Below are 22,424 nucleotides of genomic sequence, written 5' to 3'. Positions count from 1 at the left end.
TCCTGGAGTAGATCTGACCTGGGGATTTCAGAAAAGGGATTATGTATAGTACTGCTCACTCCATTGTCCGTATGAGAAGACTGACTCTTGGGGAATCCAGTGCTTTCCTTAAGGTGACATGGCTAGGAACTGGGAATCCCAGATTAAGTATCAACTGTGGGTTTCAGCAGTTTGCTCTACAGCCCACTTGTCAGCAGGGGCCCTGTGGGTGGGAGTTTTGGGACCCAGGACCCGCCTTCAGGATACAGCCTCCTTCCACATCAAACTGAAGACACACGTGTCCCGGCCTCTCCTCCCTGTAGCATCTCTAGAAAGAGCTGCCATCTGAGGGGACACAGCCCCACCCGGAGGAGGGCAGCCTCAGGGGTGAACAGGGAGGAGCCATGAGGTGAGAGCAAGGCCGTGGGGACAGGATGACATGGGAAGTAGGGACTGCTTTGAATCCTTTGCCCAACTTTTCCTTAGCATGTGACTCTTCCCGTTGGGGAAGGGAGAGCCCAACCCAGCATGACTCACGGTGGGATGTCACGGGGGAACCTCAGAATAATTAGCATAATGTTTGGCTCTTAAGCTCCAAAACTGCCATCTAGTTGTGGGTCAGGAATGATCTAGGAGTAGTCTTACCTGAGTGAGGATTTTCCTGGCCTGGGAGACTGGTTAGCAGCTTCCAAGCTGGGAAGAAGGGATTGGAAATGAACAAGGATGCTGTTCATTCCCCATGGAGGAGGGGCCTGGACTGAAAGTGAGAGGAGAACAGGGGCCTAAGGGGTTTCAGGGCTGTGACAGGGACATGTGGCCAGAGTGGCAGGGAACCTGGAGACCATGGAATTGCCCAGGTCACCTGCCCAAGGCAGTCCCGCCAGCCAGGGCTGCAGTCCTGCTCACACAGGCGCTCCTCCAGGGTCCAGTGTAGGGGGAGTGAGGCCGTCCCAGCCGCCCCCTCCTCAAGGACAGCTGCCCTGTTTCCAAGGGACTATTTGCTGAGAGGCCCCCAGGGCGGAAGGGCCAACACCCTGAGCCCCAGCCAGCTTTCTGCCATCAGGGGATTATTATATCACCTTTGCTGATAATAAACCCTGGGGCAAGCTGAGGCTGGAAAGAGAAACACAGAGCAAACCCAGAGAATCTCCCTGGACTCACAAATCTCCTTGAGCCCCAATTGTCAGTAGAGCCCTGGAACCTGCTGGCCTCCCAGTGGGCACTGCCGCGGTGGGGAAAGGGCACTGGGGTGAGGGAGGCTGGGGAGGTTATGTTTTCTGTACCCCAGTTTTTTTCTCACTAACCTCCAGGATCTCATCCTTCAATTTCAGCTAAGACTAAATGACAACTTTGGATTCATTTAATGGCACAGAAGGAGAGCTGGACAGGGAAGGAGAGGCATGGGGGTTCCTGCTATATGACCCGGAGTCAGGCCTGTGCCCTCTCTGGGCCTCAGTTCCCCTACCTGGAAAGCAGCAGGTTTCTCTGAGTCTCCCAGCAGCCCCTCCTCCACTCTAATCTGTGAGCCTGGACATGGTGCCCCCATCAGAGCATAGTCTGGATGTGGCTGAGCCCTGCCTGCCCAGCAGCCAGGCATGCGGACTGGAAGACAGTGAGCTGGGAAGGTCAAGACCAGGACAGAGGAAGGAGGAGGAGGTGTCAGAAGGACAGAGAAGGAGGAGGGGAGATGAACACTCAGAGTGACAAGGAGGCTGTGGGGCCTGGAGAGGATGCTTCATAGATGGATGACCTTGGGCAAGCTTATTCATCAGAGCCTCAGTTTCCCAATCTGTGCAATGGTCTTAATATTGACTTCATATGAATTAAATGTATGAAAGCATGTGAAGGGCTTATCAGAGGGCCTGGAACATAGCACATTCAGTCCATGCCAGCTACCTGTCCCCCTGCCCCTCACAGAGGACCCAGAAGGCCCTGGCCCCACTCTGGACATTAGCACATGCAAGCTTGATTTATTGCAGATCAGGGCCTGCAAACCAGTTTGTACTGCAGGTGGCCCAGAGGTGTGTTTGGTTTCCCTATACAGTGTTTTCTAGAAGAGATCATATAGAATTGGTGTTATTTTTTTCTTAAGTGTTTGTTATCTACTCAATATTTTAATTTCAGTGAAAATCTGCATTTCCAGCTTTCTTTGACTTCTCAGGAGATCTGGTGTCACAGGGCTGTGTGCCCTTAGGAAGTGGTCAGGGGTGGGGGGGTGTGCCTGGAGCTGAGCACTTACTCAGCCCTTTACTTTATATTGTTCCTCATGCTCATCTTTGCTTAGTATTTTCTGTATTTTTCTCATTCTCATGTCTGATTGATATAAAGCAGGACCATGATCATCTCCCATGTTCTGGTTTACCCTCTTGGGCATGGCCAGGCTTCCGGCCTGTTCACAGGAGCATCCACTCCTCCATCCAGGGAGCATCCATGTCCTCAACCTCATGTACAGCCTTCAACACGTTTCACATGCTCTGAAATCATATGTAGACACATGTGCTCAGACATGCACACATGTTTGTAGGACGTATCTGTAACCTTTTTTCCTGTTTTATAAACACAAGACCTTATCATGCACATGGTATCTTGCTTTTCTACCACCCCTGACAGAGGCAGCTGCCTCTGTCCTCTCCAGCAGCCCTAGTCCTCTCCATCCCCTTTACTTATTTCCTTCCCTCCTGGCTCCTGTGGGTATTTGGACCCTTCTCTAGATCAGTGGACCCTCCCCTGTGAGTCTCAGACACTGGGGGACACAGGATATGACAAGGGGTCCTGGGATCCATGTGGCCACCATGCTCTAGGGCAGGAGGTAGGCAAGCATTTCTGGAAAGTTTTCTGGAAATTTATCTTGGTTTTGTAACAAATCAGTAGTACAACAGATTTCTGTAAGCTTGGTACCTTAAAACAACAGTAACTTGTTCTCTCACAGTTCTAGAGGTCAGAAGTGTGAAGCAAGGGGTCAGCAGGGCTGTGCTGTCTCTGATGCCCCAGGGGGCGGTCTGTCCTTTCCCCCTCTAGCTTCTGGAGACCCCTTAGCTTGTGCCTACTTAACTCCCTCTCTGTCTCCACCTTCACGTCCTCATCTTCTCTCAACTACATGTATGTGAATCTCTCTGTCCTTTCTCTCATAGACACCAGTTACTGGACTGTGGTCCCACCCTCTGTCCAGGACAACTTCCGCACCGGAATCCTTAACTAAATATGTCAGCAGAGACCCTACTTCCAAATAAGGCCACATTCTGAGGTTCTGAGTAGACATGACTCTTTTGGAGGACACTCTTCAATTCATACGCTCCTCGCTCCCATCTTCCTGTCCTTTGTTCATGGTGACTTTTTCTAATGTGATTAATTATATTAATTGTATTTATTTGCTGTCTCTTTCAGATTGGTGTCTGTTCACTGGAGTTCTTGGGACTCACAGTGGGTTGAGCCCTCATGTACTTTGTCATTAAATTGTGAGCCCCCTTTTACAGGACCCCCTTTTTCCTGGGAGGATCCTATTGCCTGGGTTGGGAGCTTCACCCAGAAGAACTGCACTTGCTCAGAATTCTCCTGGCCAATCACCTGTTGGGCACAAATTGAGTTAATTTCCCAGGTTGAAGTTTTTAGAGCTCAGGGATCAAGAATATTTTGGCCCAAACCCACAAGAAGAGAAGACTTGAGATTTCTATTTCTCTAGTAGTGACTTAAAAAAAAAAAATCCAAACTCCTGTGAAGGTGGGTGTCAGCCTTATCCTTTCCTCTAGCTGAAGGCCATGGTTTCCCTTGTCTACCCTTACTCCGACCCTGTAGGCCACGTGGCCTGGCTTTAGGGAAGTGTCTCAGCTCTAACTCATGGTACATCAGTTCAGTTCTGTTCAGTCACTCAGTCGTGTCCGACTCTTTGCGACCCATGGACTGCAGCATGCCAAGCTTCCCTGTCAATCACCAACTTCTGGAGTTTACTCAGACTCATGTCCATTGAGTCGGTGATGCCATCCAACCATCTCATCCTCTGTCGTCCCACTTCTCCTCCTGCCTTCAATCTTTCCCAGCATCAGGGTCTTTTCAAATGAGTCGCTTCTCATCAGGTGGCTAAAGTATTGGAGTTTCAGCTTCAGCATCAGTCCTTTCAATGAATATTCAGGACTGATTTCCTTTAGGATGGACTGGTTAGATCTCCTTGCCACCCAAGGAACTCTCAAGAGTCTTCTCCAACACCACAGTTCAAAAGCATCAATTCTTCAGTGCTCAGCTTTCTTTATAGTCCGACTCTCACATCCATACATGACTACTGAAAAAACCATAGCTTTGACCATATGGACCTTTGTCAGCAAAGTGATGTCTCTGCTTTTTAATATGCTGTCTAGGTTTGTCATAGCTTTCCTTCCAAGGAGTAAGCGGCTTTTAATTTTATGGCTGCAGTCACCATCTGCAGGGATTTTGGAGCCCAAGAAAATAAAATCTGTTGTCATTTGGCCATTGATGAGTAATAATTTTCATAGTGACTCAAACCAAGAAGGTACAAGAGGTGCCCCTAGAAGAGGATATAGCGTTCACAAGACCTAGAAAGCTTTCTTTCAAAAATAGTCTAAAAAAGTACAGGGCCTTCACTGTGTAGGCAGATACCTATACCTCGCAGGTGAAGGTGACAAAGGGCACTTATGGGCTAGGAGTGTTGACACAGCCAGACCAAAAAAATCTCCTTAAAATTCTAATCTATTTGACTGGCTGCCATGTGCTCCTTCTGGATGGTAGAGACTCTTAAAATATAGAAAACTCTTAAAATACAGGGGAAAAAAGCCTCAGAAGTTCAGTTATGTTTACATATCAAAGATGCAGGAAGAGAAATGTAAGATCCCTCTAAAGGGCTTTTGATCCTTTAAGGTCAGAATTCTAAAAAGATATTTTATCAAGCTGGTTCTTCTATCTGCACATGCAAAACTAATTAATTTTGTAAAGTCCAGTGAACACCAATTTGGCCATTTTGGGGTAATGTTTCCTTTAATTTCCAATTAAGCAAGACCTTGTAGATATAATTCTGTAGGCACTTCTCTGTGTCTTTCATCTGAAAATAACCCATTGTGATGAAAAAAATTAATTGACAGACAGTCTAAGAAACAAGTGGAAACTTTTATTTGGGCCAGTCTGGGAATTATAACCTAGGAGAGAGTCATTCAGAACACTCTGTGAATGTTCTACCCAGGAGGTCAAAGCACAGTTATACTTTTGAGACAAAGGGCTATCCATCAGGTGAGGTTTAACTGACACTTGGCATGATCCAGATCAGCTCAACAAAGTGTGTGGTGCGTACAGGTCATTGTGGCCCCTTAGGAGAAGAAAGAAGTTTATCTCCTAAGAAGCTGTGATCCTTGACATGACAAAGAAGGAATGTTATCTACTTAGGAGGCGTGGTTAACGCAGATGCACAATACCCAATATGGGGAGGGAGGAGGCCCAAACAGGGAAAGGAAAATTTTATATTTAATCTTTTCTCCTCTTGCCATTAAAATATGGATTTCATTTCATATCACTCAGTGTGTTTCCACCGAGCAAAATCTTCCTAGTGTCTTTCTCCTGAGAATAACCCAGGTACTGCTTCTTGAACTAAGTGCCAAGGAAAACCTTCCCCTCCAGGGAAGAGTTTAATATCGGCAAATCAAACTTTGCATCATCACCCAATAACAGGAGATCCAATTACTTCCCCCATATTCATCTGGACTCTCTGAGGAGGCAGATGGGCACAAAAGGTACCCAGTCTCTAGTGCCTTGTAGAGTTAGGAGAAGTCTGCTCTGGGCTCCTCCTTCCTCAGTCACCAAAACTGCTGACTGAAGGGAAAAGAAAAAACAAGAAACCTCACAGTCTAAGTTGTGAGTTATGTTCTATTTGGAAACCTCACTAGAGACTATAGCTTGGGAGACACCTCACAGATCACTCTGCAGAACTGTTCCAAAGAGGTGAGAGGGGGCCAGGATAAATGGGAGTTTTTGCTGAAAAGAAAAAAAAAAAAAGGAACATGTAGTCAAATATCAAAGGATTATCACTAATCACAAAAACAGACATCTCAAGGTTTAGTGTTTTTCTCGGGACCAGAAGGTGCAGGAGTCTGAGCGCATTAGAATCATTCCTTTCTTACACATCGTAAAGCCAGTGCCCTGTCTCCATCATGAATTCCCCTCAGGCTGCCCTACTGGGGGCTGCTGCAGTGGCCGAAGGCTTGATGGCCAGCAGCGTTATCGTTTACAGAAATGATTCACAATATTTTTTTTGTCCACAAGGCCTATAGACAGTGGATTTTAGTAAGTCAGTAAAAATTCCAGAGCCAGTCTCAGGTGGGACGGAGCCCCAAGGAGGGGCCTAAGGATCCAAGTCTCTGCATTAGCACTCCTGCCTAAGGGAAATTATTGATTTCCAGAGCTTTTTTTTTTTTTTTTTTTAACTTAAAGGAAAGGTGCTGTGTACCACCCCCTCCACGAGGATGAAGTGAGGCCTGATCCTTAGCTACCAGTCACACCCCAAATCCACCCCACACGCTAACTAAGGCACCCTCAGGGGGGACAGACACACTCTGACAATGAGGCCCCTCCAGAAGCCCAGGGTGTGAACAGCTGCACAGAGGGCTATGTGCTGTGGAGTCAGCACCTTAGGAGGCGGGAGGAGGTGGTGGACAGAGAAGGAAGGAGTCTCAGGTCCTGATGGATCAGAAGAAGGAAAATGGGGAGAGGTGGTCAGGACACAGGAGATGAGAAAACCAAGGATGACCAGAAAAGGGGCAAAAAGTAAAAAATGTAGAAAAGATGAGAGAAGCAAGAGAAAGAGGCAAAACAGAATGTGGAAAACCAAGGAAAACAGGAGGGAGACAGAGCAGAAGAGGGGAAGGGAAGAGGAAGGAGAGTGAGATGAAGGGGGGAGGGTGTGAGGAGGGAGCGAGGGGGCCAGGAAGACGTCAGAGCTCGGTGAAGATACCTCCTGCGAGCAGAGGTGGTCAGCAGTCCCCAGGCTGGTCCTCAGTCCCTGCAGAAGCCTGGCGGGCCCAGTACACCAGGTCGGCCACGTAAATCAGCAGGTTGATGGCTGTCAGGACGGCCACAGCCAGGCGCTGGTCCCAGGTGCAAACATAGTTGGTAAGTCTTTGTTGACAGCTCACATCCCTGGACCTCTCGGGCTGCCCGCCAAACTTTTCGTCAAATTGGTAGAGCGCCCAGAGGACCAGAGCACCAATGTAGAGAAGGACAGACAGCTGGCTCAGCATCAGATGGAACATGGAGGAGGAGATGGGCAGCCGGTTCTCTAAGTCAGCCAGGTTCAACAGGATGGTCACGATCCCCAGGATGAAGCAGATGGAGTACACAGCCACGCACGACACCAGCAATGGATGGTCCATGTACAGGTAGGGATTGCTGATGAAGGGTAAGATGACACAGGCCACCAGTGTCTCTAGCATCTTGAGGAGGAATGGCAAGCTGCCTATATAGCCAGTGAAATCACCTGTCTGAGGCCAGCGCAAGATCCAGATTGCTTCGGTGGCATAAGACACAGTAGAAATGAAGCAGAACGCAGTAGCAGCGATGGCGTGGTCCCAGGAGGAGGTGTAAAACAAAAACTGAACATAGGTAGTGGGGTAAATGACGGAGACCAAGAGGCAGAAGAGGGCGAGGTAGCAGGCATGGCAGAGGAGAAAATCCCCCCAAGAGAAGGAGAAGCAGTACTGAAGTGCCAGTGATTCGATTATGAGGATGATGAAGGTCACCACAAAGCAGAAGCACAAGATAACAAAGGACCAGTTACTTGTGGGCACCGTCCAGCTGTCCAGGCTGCCCACTAGTGAGATGGCCACGCAGGTGGAGAGCAGCTGCAGCGTCCGGAGGAAGTAGCCCATGATGGCCCAGAAGTCCAGGCCTCAGGACGATTACATGGAGGTCACGGTGGTCATGCAGGTCACCTTCACCAGTATGACAGTGGTCGTGGCTGAGGGCCCACCGGAGAAAGATACAGCTTCGGAGGGGGATTAAGTCAGTTGCCAGGGAAAGGCTCAGGGCCCTGTGAGGGCTGAGGCTCAGGGTCTGTGGAGTTGGAACCAATGGCTCAGACACTCGGTAACAGCACAGCTGCTCCAGAATGGTTCTCCCCACCCATCAGCCTTGGCCTTGTCAGGAGACTTGTCTTATCCCAAAACTCCTAGCTGGGTTGGGTCTGGCTTCAAACCGTGAACATATTTTTGCCCTTTGAGCTGTGTCATTATCTACAGAAACACAGAGTAGGATGGCCTTTATCTGACATCCCAAGCCTTTCAGGCTCTGAAAATTAAGAAGTATTAAATAATTCATTTGGTAACAGAATTTGACCTTAACATACACTAGATAATTAACGATCTTTATTTATTTTACTTGGGGCTTCCCCATTAGCTCAAGGGTAAAGAATCCACGTGCAATGCAGGAGCCTCAGAAGATGCGGATTCGATCCTGGGGTTGGGAAGATCCCCTGGAGTACAGCATGGCAACCCACTCCGGTATTCTTGCCTGGAGAATCCCATGGACAGAGGAGCCCGGTATGCTACAGTCTATAGGGTCGCAAAGAGGCGGACACGACTGAAGCGATTTAGCATGCATGCATGCGTTTATTTCACTTAGTGTGAAAGTTTAATTTAGGCAGTTGGATAAACACTAATGTATTTAATTACAAAGAATTTTCAGTATTATGTCGTATAACATGGATGCACCAGGTTGTCTGTTTGGGGCTGAACATTTCTCAATTCTAGAGCATATCTCAATTCTGACTCCAAAGCTTTCAGAAAAGAGACTGGATTATACTGCTAACCCCATTTTACAGATGAGAAAACTAAGGCTGGAGGACTCAAGTGGCTTCCCTAAGGTTAAAAGTTGAGGAGTGAGAACCCAGATAGCAATGCCAAAACCATGGATTGAGCACTTTGCTCTACAGCCCACATGTCAGCAGGGCCCATGGGTGGGAGCCCAGAACCAAAGCTCGGGGCTCTGGGACCCAGGACACCTTTTCAGGGCAATGACCTCCTTCTGCAGCAACCTGAAGACACACGTGACCCGGCCTGTCCTCCCTGCAGCCATCACTAAAGGAGGTGCCATCTGAGGGACACATACCCACCCGGAGGAGGGCAGCTTCACAGGTGAACAGGGAAGAGCCATGGGGTGAGAGCAAGGCCATGGGGATGAGATGACATGGGAAGTAGGGACTGTTGTGAATCCCCTTCCCCAATTTCGCCTTCACATGTGACTCTTCCCCATTGGGGAGGGGAGCCCCGCAACCCAGCGTGACTCCAAAGTGGAACATCTTTGAAGAACCACAGAATAAATTAACATAATGTCTGACTCTTAAGCTCCAAAGCTGCCATCCAGGTGAGAGTCTGGAAAGATCTAGAAGTAGTCCTACCTAAGGGAGGATTCTCCTGGTCTGGGAGACTGGTTAGCAGCTTCCAAGCTGGGAAGACGGGATTGGAAATGAACAGGGATGCTGTGTCTGATGCTGATGGGGGCCTTTCAGGGCATCCCAGGGAGGGGGTGGGGATGGATGGATGATCACCCCCTTTTAAGGGCAGGAGCTGAAAGAGGAGGCCCCTGCAGGACCCCTGAGAGGTGACAGCCCTGAGGTTGCACCTGGGACTGGGGTGGGGGTGGGGGGCAAAGTGGAGATGACTGGGGGGATCCCAGGGTCCCAGGGGCCCTGAGGCAGCCCAGTTCAGTTCAGTTCAGTTCAGTCGCTCAGTCGTGTCCAACTCTTTGCGACCCCATGAATCGCAGCACGCCAGGCCTCCCTGTTCATCACCATCTCCCGGAGTTCCCAGTAGGGGTCTTCTGACCCAGAAGGGATGCAGGCATGGAGCCAACCTTCCCATGGAGGAGGGGCCTGGACTGGAACTGAGACAGGAGAACAGGGGCCTGAAGGGGTTTCAGGGCTGTGACAGGGACATGTGGCCAGAGTGGCAGGGACCCTGGAGACCATGCAATTGCCCAGGTCACCTGCCCAAGGCAGTCCCACCAGCCAGGGCTGCAGTCCTGCTCACACAGGGGCTCCTCCAGGGTCCAGTGTGTGGGGAGTGAGGCCCCTCCCAGCCCGCCCCCTCCTCAGGGACAGCTGCCCTGTTTCCAAGGGACTATTTGCTGAGAGGCCCCCAGGGTGGAAGGGCCAGCATCCTGAGCCCCAGCCAGCTTCCTGCCATAATGATGGTGATGGTCAGACACTATCAATAGTGTTAAAACCTTGCTTGTTTTACAGCCAAAGTCTTATGAATAGTTAAACACAGCTCTGGAGTTTGATGGACTGTTTGGATCTGCTTTGATCTGTTTGATCAGTCCAAAACATGGACTGTGTTGATCTGCCTGTTTTTGTCTGTTTCTATCTTAGTTCTTCTTTCTCTAGAAATATATGACCAGTGACCTGTAGAATAATGACCCACTGATCTGGACAATGTAAATACCACACTCAAGTTTAAAAGCCAGAAAGGTGTCTCCTGGTTAATGAAAAGTCTCTAAAAATAGAAGCACAGAGCACCCCCAGCAATGCAGCCTACAGCCTGCATCCCTTTCCTGCTTCCCTCTTGTATAAATCCCGGCTCAACCTTGGAGTGCTGCGAGCTGGTTCTTTTGCACAGTGGTCTGCCTTCTCCCCCAGCTGTAATTTCCTTAAAATAAAGCTACTTTTCTTTTACTCAACACTTGTTTCTCAATACTGAGTTCTTCTGAGCTGGGTGACAATGTTGGCCATCCAGGCAGCAGTCACGTCCCTGGGGCTCTGGCCCATCCCCCTCCTCCAGGGGCGACAAGGGTGGTGCGTCTGAGAAGGCTGAGGTGTCAGTTGCTCCCAGCGAGGATCTACAGGGATGGGCCAGTAGCTACCAAATATGTTAGTTTCCGAACTTGCCCTGTCCATCCCGAGTCCTTCTGTTGCAGGAAGGGGGCCTCTTCCAGGGCCCGAAACCGGGCTCTTGTCTAGCACTTGGAAGTGAATTGTCTGAGGAGACATATGTGCTGACAAAGCAAGAGATTTTCTTGGGAAAGAACACCCAGTGGAGAGCAGTAGGGTAAGGGAACCCAGGGCTGTTCTGGCGCATGGCTCGCAGTCTCGGGTTTTATGGTGATGGGATTAGTTTCTGGGTTGTCTTTAGCCAATCATTCTGACTCAGAGTCCTTCCTATGCCAGAGAGAAGGATTCTGGGAGGTGGTCGGACAGGTGGTGTCTCCTTTTGACCTTTCCCAAACTCTTCTGGTTGATGGAGGCTTATTAGTTCCCTGTTCCTTACCAGGACTTCCTGTCGTAAAACAACTCATGCAAATGGTTACTATGGTGCCTGGCCAGGGTGGGCTCGTGCCTGGCCAGGGTGGGCGGCTTCAATCAGCGTGCTTCCCCTAACACCTCCTCACAGCCTGCTTTCGCTTTCTGTTGAGAGAAGGAAACTGGCCTCCGAAGGAGCTGCGTAGCTGTTGACTGAGTGAGTAGAGGGGTACATGCCTTGGAAGCCCCCTTCCCACCTGTTTGGGAATATTCTTTGCCCTTTGGAACTTTGGGGTCAATTTGGACAGAACAGGAGTGGGACCTGGCTTTTCTGTGACTCTGTACCAGTCTCTACCCAAGGGGGAATTTTATGTTTGTTTGTAATCTGTTCCAGGGGAGTGGGTGAAGTGAAGTGGGGGGGTGGGGCTACATCCATCCAGTGGACTTCTAGATTTTGTAGAAGTCCACTGGACACATCCTGGCAGGTTGGCAAAACTAGAGCTATGACCTTGTTTTAAAAAAGTCTTTTTTTAAATTGCAATACAGACTGGCCCAGTTTGCTTTTGATTCTGAAGAAGGGTGGCCCCTGAATGGGTCTCTAAATTCCTCCACTATTTGGAGTTAGAACTAATTTGTCAAAGATCTGGTAAGTGGGAGGGAACTCCATGTGCAGGCCTTCCTGTTACTCCATAGTAACAGTAACAGGGCACTGAAAGGCAAAATTCTTCCAACAAGGGCACTAAATTAAAGGCAAAAGGGAAACTAAACTGTGAAAAGCCTGCCCCCTTTCCAGATGAGTCTTTGCAGGCGAGGGAGGGAGAGGAGGGGATCAGCTTCTTATGGAACTGAATTTCCCCCACCTCTGTGGTTCCTATCCTAATGCCCCAGGCAGGGGCTGCCTAGGTCTGCACCCCCTTCCCCCAGTCTCTGGACAGAAGAAGAGTTCTATTATTATAACACCAGGGGAGTTCTAACCCGGGGCACCCCCCACCCCATGCCCAGCATGAGAAAAAGAGGATCTGAAATAGTTTCTTCCTTTAAGACCTGACAGGACACTCAGTTTTGTCAGGGTGTGTTCACTACAAGGGGGAGGGGGAGGGAGAAGGTAGATTTCCAACAAGACGATTCTCTGCAGGAGGTCTGAGTGCGAGGGGACAGCCAGTTGGCCATCATTGGACTTTGTTTTCCACCTCAAACCTACTAAACCATAAAAACACCAGTCCTCCGTACACAGGTGATCCAGAAGAAACGGTAGAAACGTTCATTAGTATTTTTTTCAACCCGCCGCCCAACGTAGGCTGATGCACAGACATGAGTGATGATTGTGTTCACAGTGGAGGAGCGGCACCTAGTTCCTGACACCGGTCTCTCAATGTTTGGCTTCTTGAGGGATAAGCAGACAAGCCCGAGTTGGATAACATGGCTAAGGGGCTTCCAGAAGCTAAAAGAGGCGAAGAGGGACCCTTCCCTGGGGCATCAGAGACAGAGCAGCCCTGCTCACACCTTGTTTCAAAACTCTGACCTCCAGAACTGTGAGAGAATACACTGCCATCGTTTTAAGCCACCAGGCTTGTGATGATTTGCTGCAGTAGCCGTACAAATTCAAGATGAATTTCCAGAAATGAAAAATAAATTCTTTGTCATATATTTTTTTAAAGTTTTTAGAAAAGCTTGCTGACCTACTCTAGAGCATGGTGGTCATGTGGATCCTGGGATCCCTGGTCCTATCCTGTGTCCCCCAGTGTCTGAGATTCACAGGGGAGGGTCAGCTGATCTAGAGAAGGCTGGTCAGTCCAAACACCTGCAGGAGCCAGGAGGGAAGGAAATAAGTAAAGGGAATGGAGAGGACTAGGGCCCCTGGAAAGGACCAGCTACACCTCAAAAGGGTGGTGAAAAAGCAAGATGCTGTGTGCATGACATGGTGTCACGTGTATAAAGCTGGAAAAGATATACAGATATGCCGTATACACTTGTGTGCATATATGTACACACATGCCCAATGTGATGTCAGAGCATGTGAAATGTGCTGAAGGCTGTACATGAGGCTGAGGACATGGATGCTCCTTGGATGGAGGGGTAGATGCTTCTGTGAGCCTGGCCACACCCAAGAGGGGAAAACAGGCACATGGGAGATGATCATAGTCCTAATTTATGTCAGTTCAGTTATACATGAGAATAAGAAAATACAGAAAATTAAATGGAGAATGAAAAACAATATGAAGGAGAGAGCAGCTGCTCAGCTCCAGTGACCCCCTTTTCAGGGAATGCAGCCCAGTGAATCCAGATCTCCTGAGGCTTGAAAAGGAGCTGGAAGTCTGGACTTTCATGTGAAACTGGAGCACTGTGCAGCTACCAAACACTTAAGGAAAAAAAGAATGTTGATTCTCTACCATCACTTTCTGAAGGGAAACCAAACACACCCCTGGACCACCTCCAGTACAAGCTGGTTTGCAGCCCCTGGTCTGCAGCAAATCAAGCTGCATGTGCTGATGTCCAGAGTGGGGCCAGGGCCTTCTGCGTCCTTTGTGACAGGGAGGGGGACAGGTAAATGGCATGGATTGAGTGTGCCATGCACCAGGGCTCTGATAAGCCCTTCACATGCTTCCATACACTTAATTAATGTAAAGTAGATGCTAAAGCCCCCTGCACAGATGGGGAAACTAAGGCTCTGGTGAGTAACTTGCCCAGGTTCATCCAGCTCTGAGGGATCTCCCACAATCTCTACCCTCCATCTTCTTTGCCCTTCTGGCACCTCCTCCTCCTTCCTCTGTCCTGACCATGACCTTCCCAGTTCCCTGTCTTCCAGTCCACAAGTCTGGCTGCTGGGCAGGTAGGGCTCAGCCACATCCAGGCTGTACTCTGACAGGGGCACCATGTCCAGGATCACAGATTAGAGTGAATGAGGGGTGTTGCAGTCCTTTAATGGACTGGAACCTGGTGGTCCAGAGTCGACGATAAGAAGGTAAAGGAGAGAGAGAGGCTGATATTCCTTGGTTTACACAGAAAGCCAATAAAGCCCCTGACACGGGGCTTGCTCTGTTCACGGAGGCCTCTGGCGCCCTCTTGATGGGGTGAAGGCGCAGAGTGACTTCTCGAGAGGGTCTTAGAAGCCCAGGCAGGAAAGTGAACTCAGAGGGCCTCTGTGCTCCAAAGAAATAGCCTGAGAGAGAGAAAGAAAGAGAAAGAAAGACACGGGGACCAGAGCTCTGATGGAGCAAAGGTGTTTTAATCAACATGGTGTGGGCGTATATACTGTCTTACAAGGTAGTTATTCTCAGCAAAGATAAAGATTAAAATTCCAGACTTACAAAACATAGGCGATCCATATTAAAGAGAGAGAGTTGTAAACAATCACTTTTACCGTATGGTTCACAAGAAGGAAGAGGGTACTTAACACTGTATAGAAAAACTAATGAAGGAAATGCCTGGATTCTTCAGCCCCCGTGAGAGGCTTGCCTCTTGAGTATTCAGGAATTAATAAGGAGCAGAGAATTCCTGACAGATCCAAAACAGCACACAGGAAGCCTCCTGTTAAATGCCTCCTGACAGAGGGGCTGCTGGGGAGACTCAGGCAAAGCTGCTGATTTCCAGGTGGGGGAATTGAGGCCCAGAGCGGGCACATGCCTTACCCAGGGTCACACAGAAGGAACCTCATTCTCTCCTTCCCCAAGCCTTCCCTCTGTGACGTGAGAAGGATCCAAAGTTGTCTTTTAGTCTTAGGTGGAATCTCAGGGTGAGTTCAGGTAATTAAGATGGGATCAAACTGGGGTACAGAGAGTATGACATGCCCTTCCTCCCTCACCCCAGTGCCCCTCCCCACCCTGGCAGTGCCCACTGGGAGGCCTGCAAGCTTCAGGGCTCCACTGGCAATTGGGGCTCAAGGAGCTTTGTGAGTCCAGGGAGGTTCTCAGGTTTGCTCTGTGTTTCTCTTTCAGCCTCAGCTTGTCCCAGGGTTTATTATCAGCAAAGGTGATATAATAATCCCCTGATCAGACATGACTGAGCGACTGAACTGATGGCAGGGGGCTGGCTGGGGCTCAGGATGCTGGCCCTTCCGCCCTGGGGGCCTCTCAGCAAATAGTCCCTTGGAAACAGCCTTCCCTGAGGAGGGGGTGGGCTGGGAGGGGCCTCACTCCACCCACACTGGACCCTGGAGGAGCCCCTGTGTGAGCAGGACTGTAGCCCTGGCTGGCGGGACTGTCTTGGGCAGGTGACCTGGGCAATTCCGTGGTCTCCAGGGGCCCTGCCACTCTGGCCACGTGTCCCTGTCACAGCCCTGAAACCCCTTCAGGCCCCTGTTCTCCTGTCTCAGTTCCAGTTCAGGCCCCTCCTCCATGGGGAGGTTGGCTCCATGCCTGCATCCCTTCTGGGTCAGAAGACCCCTACTGGGCTGCCTCAGGGCCCCTGGGACACTGGGATCCCCTCTGTCATCTCCACTCTGCCTCCTCACCCCATTCCCAGGAGCATCCTCAGGGCTGGCCCCTCCCAGGGGTCCTGCAGGGACCTCCTCTTTCAGCTCCTGCCTTTAAAAGGCAGTGATCATCCATCCATCCTCACTCCCTCCCTGGATGCCCTAGAAGACTCCCCATTAGCATCAGACACACCATCCTTGTTCATTTCCAATCCCTTCCTCCCAGCTTTGAAGCTGTTAACCAGTCTCCTAGGCCAGGAAAATCCACACAGGTAGGACTACTCTTAGATCTTTCCAGACTGGCACATGGATGGCTGCTTTGGAGCTTATGAGCCAAACATTATGTTAATTTGTTCTGTGATTTCTCCAAGACACTCGTCCTTGGGAGTCATGCTGGGTTGAGATCTCCCCTCCCCAATGCGGAAAAGTCACAGGTTGAGGCAAAAATGGGTGGAGGGGATTCACAACAGTCCCTACTTCCCAGGTCATTCTGTTCCCACGGCCTTGCTCTCACCCCATGGCTCCTCCCTGTTCACTGCTGAAGTTGCCCTCCTCTGGTTGGGGCTGTGTCTCCTCATGGCAGCTCCTTCTAGTGATGCTGCAGGGCGGACAGGCCGGGACACATCCTCCAAAAGACTACAATCCATAGTCTTTTTTCTGTAAACCCTTTGGGACAGACATGCTTCTGAATTCAGAAATTTTCTGCTTCTGACTAGTAACACAGTGCATCTACTCTATATGACACTGTTGTAGCCACATGTTCCGGGAAACAAACTCACTCAGAAGGACAACGCAGATGGTGGAGTGCAGTTTATTACACCGGCGGGCCCAAGGCAGAGTCTCCTCTTAGCCAAGGACCCCGACCAGCATTTGTGAAAATCTTTTATACCCCATGTGTACGTGTCTGAACCCACCACTCCAAATTCCTTGAGACTTACATAAACCAAGGAAAATACAATTTCAATAACCCCATCATTCACGTGCTATGTGCTCGTGTGCTCAAACAGTCAAACAATTAGCCAATAATCAATAAACCCGAGGTTAAACTCCGACAGATATAGACAAATATATGACCTGTCTGGAGGAAGGGGTGATTAGTGTATGTTTTCTCTTAGGTGATGAGTAACCTAGATATGATCTTCAAGGTTCCCCTGTCTGGAGGGGGTCTTATCCTTCTGTTGTTTTCACAGGCACTAAACACAGAGTTCAGAGTCCATTGGAAAGGTGGCCGAGCATGATCAGCATGAACAGGCCTAAGAGGGAGTCCAGGCCCTATGAATTCCTTCTTCAATATCACACCCCACTGGTGTCTAAAAACAATTTGTGATCAAACACATTCATTTTGGCAACTGTACTTTTGAACATTCACTTTCATTGAAATAAACAAAAATCGTTAATTGTCTCAGGTCTGTTCAGGTCAAAATTTGCTACCAAACTATTTTTTTTTTAATTCTTTTTCAGTTTTGAGAATCATGAAGGTTTGTGATTGTAGAAAAGGAGCAGCATACTCTGTATTCCTTTAGATAATGGCACCTAGCACAAAGAAGGCAATGGCACCCCACTCCTGTACTCTTGCCTGGAAAATCCTATGGACGGAGGAGCCTGGTAGGCTGCAGTTCATGGGGTCGCTAAGAGTCAGACATGACTGAGCGACTTCCCTTTCACTTTTCACTTTCATGCATTGGAGAAGGAAATGGCAACCCACTCCAGTGTTCTTGCCTGGAGAATCCCAGGGATGGGGGAGCCTGGTGGGCTTCTGTCTATGGGGTCACACAGAGTCGGACACGACTGAAGCGACTTAGCAGCAGCAGCAGCAGCAGCAGCAGCAGCAGCAGCAGCACAAAGAGATAAAAATATATACACAGTTTTGATGCTGCCCTCAATCCAGCTGTGAGGTTTCAGATAAAACAAGTCTCCTGAAAAAGCCACCAGTGACGGGTGGGGAGAACCATTCTGGAGTGGCTGCGCTGTTACCCAAGTGTCTGAGTCATTGGTTCTAACTCTACAGGTCCTGAGCCTCGGCTGTCACAGGGCCCTGGGTCGTTTTCAGGCATCTGACTCAATCCGTCTCCAGATCTGGATCTTTCTCTGGTGGACCTTCAGTGAGGGCCACTGCCACAGCTGGTGCCCGGGAGCTGCCTGACAGTCACAGCACCATGGCCTCCAGGTCCACATGCACAGACCAGGACTGCTTGGCCTTGGTGTGGTTCTGCTTCCGCCTGCTGCAGTTGTTCTCCAGCTGTGTGGCCTTCTGGCTGGTGACTCCTGGCTTTCAGAAGTGGGGCGTAGGTTACGAGGCCAAAAATACCTGCGCCATGCTCATCTGGTTCCTCTCTTTGCCCATAAGCCTCATCGTAGTCATAGTTGAATTTCATAATATCCAGTCCCACTTTCCTTTCTCGTACCACATGCCCCTCACAGATGCCTGCTTTGCCGCCCATGTCTGTCTCTCACTGTTCCTTGTCCAGTCTATCCAGAGAGTCCAGTTTTTGCCTTGGGACCCTTTCATAAGCCGGGTCAACACTGCCCTAACATTCACCTCCATTACGTGTTTCCTTTTTGGTCTCGAATTGTCCTGCACGTGGAACTGCTACAAGCTCGAAGACCTCACCTGCGCTGTGTACACCGTGCAGGGCGTGCTGAAGGTGCTGGAGATGTTTGTGGCCTGTGTCATCTTCGCCTTCATCAGCAACACTTCCCAGCATCTGAAGGAGCCAGCTCATGAGTGGTGTCTGGCCATCTATTGCATCTGCTTCGCCCAGGCAACTGTGGCCACGCTGCTGAACCTGGGCAACTGGGAGTACAGGCTGCCCGTCCAGCTGACCCTGCTCTCCACCCTCCTCTACTCCACTGCTTTGGTTCTCTGCTGGCTCTACCCAGTAGATAAGAAGATTAAGGATAAGCCTGAGGGATTCTGGGGCGTGTACATGTTGGGGCTCACCCACTGCTCGAGCCGCAGGGACTATCGACCGGCTTTGACCATCCTGACAGCCATCAACCTACTGATTTACGTGGCCGACCTGGTGATCTCAGCCCACTAGGTTTTTGTCAAGGACTGAGGATCAACCCTCTTGTCAATGGAGGTTTCTGTGCTGAGCTCTGATGTCGTCTTCCTGGCTCCCCTTCTCACATCCTTCCCTGTTCATCTCTCTTCTGTTTCCTTCTCTCCATATGCTCTTTGTCCTGTTTTATGTGTTTGCTCACACCCTGTTTTGTCTTTCTTTTGCTTCTCTCATCTTTTCTACATTTTCTGCTTTTGCCCCTTTTCTGATCATCCTTGGTTTTCTCATCTCCTATGTCCTGACCTCCTCTCCCCATTTTCCTGTTGATCCATCAAGATCAGATTTCCTCCTTCTCTGCCCACCACCCCCTCCCACCTCCTAAGGTGCTGACTTCACAGCACATACCTCTCTCTGTGGCTCTTCACACCCTGGACATCCGGAAGGGCCTTGTTACTAAAGCAAGTCTGTACCCCTGGCAGTGCCTTACTTGGTGTGTCTGGATGAGTTCAGGGATGGCATGAGTAACTAGGCATTGGGCCTCAATTATCTGAGTGGAGGGGGGGTGTACAGTGTGCCCTCCCTTCAATTAAAAAAAAACAAAACTCAAGAGGTCAATTATTTCCAGTGGGCAGAAGTCTTAAAACAGAGACCCTGGATTCCAGGGCCCCACCTGGTGTTCAGCCCCTTTGAGATTGGCTCCAGAATTTTTGCAGGCTCACTAAACACCTGCTGCCTAGAGGGCATCTTAGAGGAAGCCAGGGGTGAATGCCTTCCATCCCAACTACTCTACAGGGAATCAAAAAAAGGAGCTGGTGAAGAACCCCTGGATCTTGAAGACACCTGTTTGCAGTGTTGGTGAGGGGCAGCGATGTGGTCCTCCTGCCCCAGTGTTCAAAGCAGCTTGTGCTGCCTCTGCAGGGAGAAGAGCATGGCCACTGCAGCCTTAAAGGTGATGCTAGCCTGAGATATATGTATATATATATATATATATTTTTTTTTTTTCTGTCTTCTGATTAGGAGGGCAAAAATTACTGAGTAACCCTCTACTTAGAGGAGAAAGTTTCTTTTCAAATTTTCTTAGGCAGGGGCTTTGTGGGGGTGGGGGTTGCTGGTTCCATTGTCAAAGCAACTGCAGTGCTTGAGTGTAAGGGGACACACACTTGTGTGTTTCTGTGTGCCAGTTGGTTTCTGCTGCTGTTTCTTGGTTCTATGAGACTCAGGCATAATATGATCTAGATCAGTGTATATAATTTTTAAAAATTCCCTGGAGCTTCTGGTTCCCAACAATTCGTGATGTTAGTCATAGAGAAAAGGCTTGTCCCTTTGCCTATATCCACAATGTCCCTTTTAAATCTCAATATAATGATGCGAGAAGCAAAATAAAAAAAACTGAGAAAGATATTCATATATTCTAATTGCTCCAATTTGTCTAGAGCACTGAAGAGTCCAGCCAATTTCCACCCTCACCCAAATCTGTTTCTGGAAGCCCCTCCCACTGACTCCCCATCCACACCTGGATCAAAGCCTTGGGGTACGGCTCAGCCTGTGACACAAGATGAGGGGGTCCCACCTCAATGCCAACAACCTGTCCCCCTAACTCTTAAAGGGGCCTCTCCAGAAAGGTGTGTCCTTGTGTGTATGCTCAGTGCACATGTGTGTGCATGGTGTGGGCCCATGTGGTCCCCTGTATTGAGACCAGCAGCCCTTTGCAGTAACTGGTGGCTGTGAAGACCCCACAAGCATGTGATCTTCACCCAGGGGCAGGTGGGGTAGGGCGGGGGCATTCCCAGGAGGTAGTCTCCATGGCAAGCAAATCTTAAGAAGCATTGAAATAAAATTAACATTTTAAGGAAAGACTGCTGGGACCCCGTCACGAGAGATCCAACCCATGACAAAGTTCATGTGGAAGAGAACTGTTAAGCAAGGCTTCAGAACTCAAGGGGCTCCCTAGGCTTTCTCGAGCATCTACCCCAAAACCAGAATCTGTCTGTTTTACTATTTCATGACTTTCACCAACTCCTCTGACATTAATAGGAGGCTAACTCTGACCACCTTTCTTTGGAGAAAATCAACTTAGGGCTATAGCTAAGAAGTCTCCTGGACATGAGAGCAATATTTCAAATCAAACCCCCTCTGTTAGCATTCTAGCTTGCTTGGCAGGTATATCCAGACTCTTACAGCTACGCATGTGATTATTTACAGTCTCCCAACTGTGAGAGGCACAGAAAGCCTAAAACATAGAGCCTTTGAAAGAGTTAAAAGTTATTAGAGTAGCGCTTGTGCTGATGTAGGATTTCATTATTGGGCCAATGCTTGTTGCTAAGTCCCATATCTCTTATCCACTGTGCACCTGGGAATGCATCAGTTAACATAGTGAGAATGTAAGAAAAACAAGTGTAACCTTGAATTTAACCATATTAGATCTTTGAGCTAAGTGGTTCTTTCTTGTAACTCACTGCCCATTTGCTCTGTGAAATGTAACTCTGTTTGGCATTTTCTGAGGCTGACATAGATTAGAAATATAAAGAAAAAATACTTTGAGGGAAAATAAGTTTTCTGGTTGAGCAGCCTTTATCAAAAGAGGGTCATAAAATGTTCACAGGCCTCCAAGGCCAGAAGATACCTACACAACATCATTTGTGGGAAAGGTATGCAGAAAAATCCTGGTTTCGATAAGGGCAAAACTGCTGGAATGTTTGGGCTGACTCTGTATGACCTTGCATCTTCCATTTCCCTCTATGTATAAGGCAAGGTATAAAAGTACCTTTTGAAAAATAAAGCTTTTGGGCCTCGCTCATCGAAACAGCTTGGTCACCCAGTGTTTTTTCTTCTTTTTTTTTCTCTCTCCCTCTTTCTCTTTTTCAGGCTGATCCCTTGGAGCATAGGGGCTCCCTACGTTCACTTATCTGCCCGGGTTTCTAACACCTGAACGGGAAGCTGTTCTGCGTCTTCACTCCCTCTGGAGACCGGGAGGGCACCTGTGGCCTCCGTGAACAGGGCAAACTTCTTGTCTCGGAGTTTTATTGGCTTTCTATGTAAACCAAGGAATATCAGCCTCTTTCTCTCCTCTGTTTTCTTATCTTCAACATTCTTTCCTTATCTCTCCCTAAATCAATCACCTACACCGTTTCTCCTTTGGGTTTCCCTGGATCCTGCGGGGGCTGGACCCCGGCGAAAGACAAGAGAGATTTAAACATAAACTTCTGGTTAGATACTGCAGAGATCACATGAAATAAGCACTGAAAAGGGTCCACTGGATGTGACCATTTGAAAGTCATTGACAATCTTGCTTAGAGCTTTTTCATGAAGTTCTCAGGACAGAAGCCAGTGCACTGGAGACAGAGAAAGAGAAGGAAAGACAGTAAATATAGGTTTCTCCTGGGGCAGCTAGTGTCTGTGAGGGGAAAGAGAGGGTCACAGTTGGAGAGGAGCCAAGGGTCAAGGGAACCTAGATGATAAGTTTGCAAAAGGCCATTTACTATTGCTTGACTTCAACCCAAAGGAACATCCAAATACTGACTCAAGGTCCAAAGGGGGAAAATATTTTTTAATGCCCACAACATGATAAAATGTGAAGCATGGTGACAGTGTATGAAATCATTTAGACAAATAGTGAATATGTTAGCTTGTTATCAAACAGTCTGAATGGTCCAACTTTTTTGGAGTCAGAACAGGAAATAAAGAGAAAGAGGGTAAAGATTATTAATGGGAAGAAACTTGTGATTATCGCTTCAGAGTTACTTACTTCATGAACCCAATTCTTCTGCACAGTATATTGGACAGTAGATGCATGAGGCTATTTAATTTT

The 22,424-nt window shown here is 48.9% G+C and overlaps 2 protein-coding genes across 2 annotated transcripts; one reads left to right on the top strand and one right to left on the bottom strand.

Moving 5' to 3' along the window:
- Positions 1-5,072: 5,072 nt before the first annotated feature.
- Positions 5,073-8,111, bottom strand: LOC101119852 (myeloid-associated differentiation marker-like). The gene is made up of 2 exons (XM_012098447.5): positions 6,926-8,111; positions 5,073-5,949 (listed from the first exon to the last, which is right to left on the bottom strand). Exon 1 carries the CDS (start codon positions 7,836-7,838, stop codon positions 6,945-6,947), a length of 894 nt encoding a protein of 297 aa, XP_011953837.2. The 5' UTR covers positions 7,839-8,111; the 3' UTR covers positions 5,073-5,949; positions 6,926-6,944.
- Positions 8,112-11,373: 3,262 nt separating this feature from the next.
- Positions 11,374-21,419, top strand: LOC101119588 (myeloid-associated differentiation marker-like). The gene has a single exon (XM_060401631.1). The coding sequence runs from the start codon at positions 17,771-17,773 to the stop codon at positions 18,653-18,655; it is 885 nt and encodes a 294-aa protein (XP_060257614.1). The 5' UTR covers positions 11,374-17,770; the 3' UTR covers positions 18,656-21,419.
- The last annotated feature ends 1,005 nt before the right edge of the window (positions 21,420-22,424 follow it).

The sequence above is a fragment of the Ovis aries genome, chromosome 18, assembly GCF_016772045.2.
Source record: "Ovis aries strain OAR_USU_Benz2616 breed Rambouillet chromosome 18, ARS-UI_Ramb_v3.0, whole genome shotgun sequence".
Taxonomy (NCBI): domain Eukaryota; kingdom Metazoa; phylum Chordata; class Mammalia; order Artiodactyla; family Bovidae; genus Ovis; species Ovis aries.
This window is presented reverse-complemented; position numbering and strand designations above follow the sequence as displayed.

Excerpts from the sequence above, each read along its gene's own strand:
- LOC101119852 (XM_012098447.5), bottom strand. The coding sequence starts at position 7,838 with ATGGGCTACTTCCTCCGGACGCTGCAGCTGCTCTCCACCTGCGTGGCC.
- LOC101119588 (XM_060401631.1), top strand. The coding sequence starts at position 17,771 with ATGGCCTCCAGGTCCACATGCACAGACCAGGACTGCTTGGCCTTGGTG.